At 39.8% G+C, this 5669-nt stretch overlaps 1 protein-coding gene across 1 annotated transcript; it reads right to left on the reverse strand.

Annotated features, from left to right (window-relative positions):
- Window positions 1-452: 452 nt before the first annotated feature.
- On the reverse strand, window positions 453-5405 carry HOXC13 (homeobox C13). Its single transcript, XM_044286432.1, has 2 exons — window positions 4665-5405; window positions 453-1715 (listed from the first exon to the last, which is right to left on the reverse strand). Exons 1-2 carry the CDS (start codon window positions 5332-5334, stop codon window positions 1459-1461), a joined length of 927 nt encoding a protein of 308 aa, XP_044142367.1. The 5' UTR covers window positions 5335-5405; the 3' UTR covers window positions 453-1458.
- Window positions 5406-5669: the final 264 nt, after the last annotated feature.

Here is a 5669-nt window from a genome sequence, read left to right on the forward strand (position 1 = left end):
GCTAGATATCAATCTAATAGACGATAGATAGATAGATAGATAGATAGATAGATAGATATTTGATAATCATAGAATGATAGATATTAATCTAATGGACATTAGACAGGTAGATAAATAGATACATAGAAAGACAGTATATTGATAGATAGATAGATAGATAGATAGATAGATAGATAGACAGATAGATAGACAGATATACTGTAACTGCACAAAAGATAGTAAAGGGTAGAGAACTACAACTACCTATCTATCTACCTACCTATCTATATTACTATCATCGACCTCTGTTTATGATGCGTTTATGTGGGGTTTTAAGTCACCACAAGTGACTGTGATCATTAGATACATAGGTAAAGCTTCTATATGCTATTTGCTGACACAACTTTTTTCCCTTTATTAAATATTCGCGGTGAATTCTCCAGAATGCAATACGCAAACAATGGTACAGTGCATCAAGTCAGATGATATTTATTTCAAGAAATGAATTTTCTTCCATTACAGATAATATTCAGACACCACAATACTATACATTATACACGACAACAAAAAAAAAATGAGATCTATACAGCATACCTTGGGCACATCCTGTTTTCCTGGACACTTGTAGCAGTGCTAAGACTGGTATTGAGTATATTCCATACCAAGAAAAAAAAAAAAAAAAAGATAAAAACAACAACAATGTGAACATCCCCATACAGCAAATAGCAAAGGATAGCGTCCAATCAATATGACTGAAACAAACTCATACTTCCCAAAATAATGCAAATCTGGATGTAATATCTACCCCGTATCATAATACTGATGGTCCTAAAAGTGGAGCCTGCTCCAGACCTACTTCTGCCCTGTGCAGCCTCCTAGGCAGACACTACAGGAAGGATCAGCGTTCTAGCAGAGAACGTTCTTGAGGTTCTAGAGCAGTTAAGCACCAAGTTCTTGCTGCAAGTGAATGCTGAATCGCCCAGCAGAAAGAACATAGTGGTGCGACTTTACAAGTTATTCAAGCATACTCAACAAAACGTGTTTTACAAATGCACCTTATTTACACGGCATATTATTATTATTATTAATAATGAATTAAGACTCCAGAAGATGGAAGAAAAAGACAGATGTCTGGTGTCACCAAGTCTCTCCATGACAGTGACCATGTCCCGGCCTTAGGATAAGAGCTGTTTGACATTTAAATATATCTATATATCTTTATTTCTTTCTGTATATATTTATATATGCATGGAGCCTACAGAGCCTCAGGCCCCTGTGTATTCACAGTTGGGGATGCAAGGACGAGCTTGAAGTTTGGGGTGCTGAGACCAGTGGTAGAGTCTGTGACTTGCATTCCATGTCTATATTAAATAATCCATAGTTCATTTGGAGAAATGTCTTATACATGGGAATGAGATAAATATTTGTTCAGGGGGAGATGGTGGAGGAGGTTTGGGGGTACTCGTGTCCCCCCTTTTGTCAGGTGTTATGGAGATGAGAGGTTTTACATTTGGTGACGACTTTTTTTTCTTTGACTCTCCGGTTTTGGAACCATATGGTAACCTGGCGCTCAGACAAATTGGTGGCTGTGGAAATCCTCCTCCTCTTCTCTTTGGTAATGAATTTGCTGGCTGCATATTCCTTCTCTAGCTCCTTCAGCTGGATTTTGGTGTAGGGGACCCTCTTTTTCCTGCCCCTGCGGTAGCTGCTCACTTCTGGCTGGAGAGGCACCACATCTGCAGTAAACAAACAGGAGATTTTTACCCTACAACCCACATTCCCACCATGTCCAATTCTGCTATTCCCCCTTTCTACACAGGGATCTTCCCTAGGCAGATAGTAACACCAATAAATCCCCCCTGACATCTTTAGATGAGCACATTAGTTCTACAATACTACAAAAGACGCCTGCAAGATTTATCATCAAGATCAAGTTCAATGCTCACAGCCATGAGGAACGTGGGGATCCAATATGTGGGCACAAGGGTACCATGGGCAACAATGGGCAGGTGCAGTAACAGCTGTATTAGGTATACATATAAATGCTAGAAAGATAAAGCTAGTTTAATTGTGGGACAACAGTTTCAGCCTTGCAAACACCTTGTCAGGCACTCACTTGTAGTGTGCTATAATGGTACAAAAGAACATAAATAACAAGAATACCATCATCCACATTGGTAATACGCCATATAAAACATAGAACTGCTGAATTTTTCAAAAATATTGCAGACCATTATGTTCACACCTATTGTACTAGACAATTCTTCTGGCTGCACCGCTGATATATCCATCCAAGTAATGCACAGATCATCTACATCTAAGGGATGTCTTCAAAAACACCATGTATCTATCTATCTGTTTATCTGTCTATGTAGTTAGGTAGCCATGTTCATATACTATCTTAAATATATATATATATATATATATATATATATATATATATATCACAAAAGAAGATGAGATAATTTATTATACACATATAATACCTGATAAATATATACATCAAATAAGACTACATTAATAGGTGTATAAACATATAAGGAATATATATTCATACAAACACTATGATAAATTGCTTCTAAAGGCGAGCTTGGTCTGTGCTGTCATTATATGTGATAGACAACAGCCGACATGCTCTGTAATCAATAAAAGGCAAATCTGTCTATAGAGCTATCAATCCATACCTGCAAATTTACATATCATTAGTCGCATAAATACACTTGAAAAAAACACCTGGAGAGATGTATAGATACTTACATGAAATGAAAGTTTTCTACATTTTATATAAGTAGAGGAGTTGTACGAGTTTCTATACACAGTAAATGAACAGACAATCACTACTTATGTACTATAGACGTGCACAGAAAACAATTCACAATATCTGCGGATGTTTTACTGCTAGATATACAAATGTATAGTACATAGATGAAGAGACGTGCATTTACTACATAAATATTTCTATACATATAAATGCATAGAGCTGTAAATACAATAAACCTTCAGTACAAGTCATATGGTAGGTTTTAGAGCTATAAAAGTATATAATAGATACATAGATAGTAAATAGAGAGGCAGGCAGTCAGAAATGCAAGAATCAATCATGTAATCAAGGCTCTAAATCATAGAAAGAAAGAGAAAGAAAAGATAGAGAGATAGAAATAGACAGATACACACAGTATATAGTTGATAGATATACGTAGACAGATATTGATAGACATTAAAAGATAGATAGATAGATAGATAGATAGATAGATAGATAGATAGATAGATAACATTGATGAAGAGATGTGCATTTACTACATAAATATTTCTATGCATATACATACATAGAAGTGTAAATACATACAATAAACCATCAGTACAAGTCATATGGAGGTTTTAGAGCTATAAATGTATGTACTAGATAGATAGTATATAGACAGACAGAGAGGCAGGCAGGCAGTCAGAAATGCAAGAATCAATCATGTAATCAAGGCTCTAAATCATAGAAAGAAAGAATAGATTAGAGAGATAGAAATAGACAGATAAACACAAGTATATAGTTGATAGATATAAGTAGACAGATATTGATAGACATTAAAAGGTAGATAGATAGATAGATAGATAGATAGATAGATAGATAGATAGATAGATAGATAGATAGAGTGGCTAGATAATTATACATTAAATGGATGTACACATACAAATAAATATAGCTTCATAAAAACACACAGTTAATACACACATACAGAGACTAGTTAAAGATAGATAGATATAGTAGAGCTAGATAGATATATACATAAGATAAATCAGTAGATAGATAATGTAGATTTAGACATGTAGATATATTGATAAAGACTAATATGATAGAGATAGGTAGATAGATAGATAGATAGATAGATAGATAGATAGATAGATAGATTTAGATAGATAGATAATGTAGATAGAGAGATAAATTGATTGATATAGTTAAGATACAGATATATATATAGATAGATAGATAGATAGATAGATAGATAGATAGATAGGAGACAGTTTGATTAATATAGTAGATACAGATAGATATATTATGTAAAGATAGAGATAGATAGATAGATAGATAGATAGATAGATAGATAGATACTCCGATGAACAGTCCGGTAGTGGTATGTCAGCACTGGGTGCAGCACTCAGGTGTGTACTGGTACATGTCACAGTTGCGGTATCTCCAGTGCACACTTCCTGATTACTGGAGCATGCCTCACGGTGGAATAATGTCATGTATATGGTGTGGTGCAGGTGAAGAGCAGTACACGGGCAGTATACAGTCAGTGTACAGTCAGACTGTCATCTACATCTGTATAAACGGAGCTGAGCCTCCCAGCCGCAGATAGCCGCATGCACCCATTACCGGGCAGTGTGACTGCTACCTGCTGCGGATTGAGAGCACACAGTCTCGCCTATGCCCAGGCTGCCAGGTGGCACCGCCAGATCTCGCAGCACATTCCCACACCCAGGCTGAGAGCAGACGTTATGTTCGTACATGTTACTGGAGATCAGGCATCAGCAAGTGGAAGCTGTCAGCAAGTAGACAAAGAGCCCATTAATACCTCAGTCTGCCTGTGTGCTGGAGGAGACAGATACCTACCTGCCTGTAGGTACACCTAGACAGCATGGCCAAGCAGTCACAGATACACAGAAATACATGGAGGCTGTGGTGGCATTACCTGGGAAAGGTGCCTTCCATAGGTGGCTGGGCTGGGACTGGTCCTTGGAGCAGTAGACTTGGCCGTCCCAGCCGTTGGGTAGCGCCCAGTGCTGATAGCCCTCCATAGAGATGAGGGTGTCGTGCCTAGGTTCCGGGTGGCTACTGATCCCCGGGACTACTGACATGTCCAAGTAGCCGGGCACTGCCTGGTAAGAGCTGGCAAAACTAGGGTAAAAGGCAAATTCTTTGGCTCTGGAAGAGAAGTCCTCGCTGGGTAGGGAGTTGCTGGGCTCGGGGTACTTGTCGGATGGGTGGTAAGAGCAGGGTTTCTGGTGCAAATTGACGTTGTGAGACTGGGACAACCTGCAGCCGTAGTAGCTGCTTCCAAACGGGTAGGCATAACCCAGGGAGGCGTTGGAAGAAGACGTGGGTCCGGGGCACTGCCTGGTGCCAGCCTCGGAGGAGGTAATATCCGTGTACACAGGTCCTTGGTGGCTCCCTATGGAGCTGGAATGGCGCCCCAGTGCTGGGTGAGAAATAAAATCCCGGCAGTGAGTGCTTGGACAGTTCCCACTCAGTCCCTCCATGTCTGGGCTTTTCTTGAGAGTCTTTTCATTCGGGCTTGTTTCATACACGTACATGAAGGTATCCGCCCAGTGTGGATGCAGGATCAGGGAAGAAGTCGTCATAGCATGGTCTGCCTGTGGCTTTTTAAAAGTCAGCTTTCCAAAAGACAGTCACCTAATTCCCTACAACATTACCGTCTGTGGACGCGCAGGCGCGCTGCGGGCCGGGGGCAAGGCAGGCTTACAGCTTCATTAAGAAATGGACTCCTACCACGTGACTCATCGACTACAATGAAGACACGTGACTCCTCCCAGCCCGGGCTGCTGCCAGCGGCGCACGCTGAGGATCCCGGGGACCGGCCCTTAAAGGAGAAGGAGGCCACCAAGAAAAAGTCAGAATGGTCTAGAAATATAACAAGAACCATGCCTTCAATGGAAAACCAGCCTACTAATATTAC

Source organism: Bufo gargarizans, chromosome 3 (genome assembly GCF_014858855.1).
Source record: "Bufo gargarizans isolate SCDJY-AF-19 chromosome 3, ASM1485885v1, whole genome shotgun sequence".
Classification (NCBI taxonomy): domain Eukaryota; kingdom Metazoa; phylum Chordata; class Amphibia; order Anura; family Bufonidae; genus Bufo; species Bufo gargarizans.

Coding starts and splice junctions, on each gene's coding strand:
- HOXC13 (XM_044286432.1), bottom strand. CDS start 5,334: ATGACGACTTCTTCCCTGATCCTGCATCCACACTGGGCGGATACCTTC. Junction 1,716..4,664: donor ATGGAAGGCACCTTTCCCAG/GTAATGCCACCA, acceptor TGTTTACTGCAG/ATGTGGTGCCTCTCCAGCCA.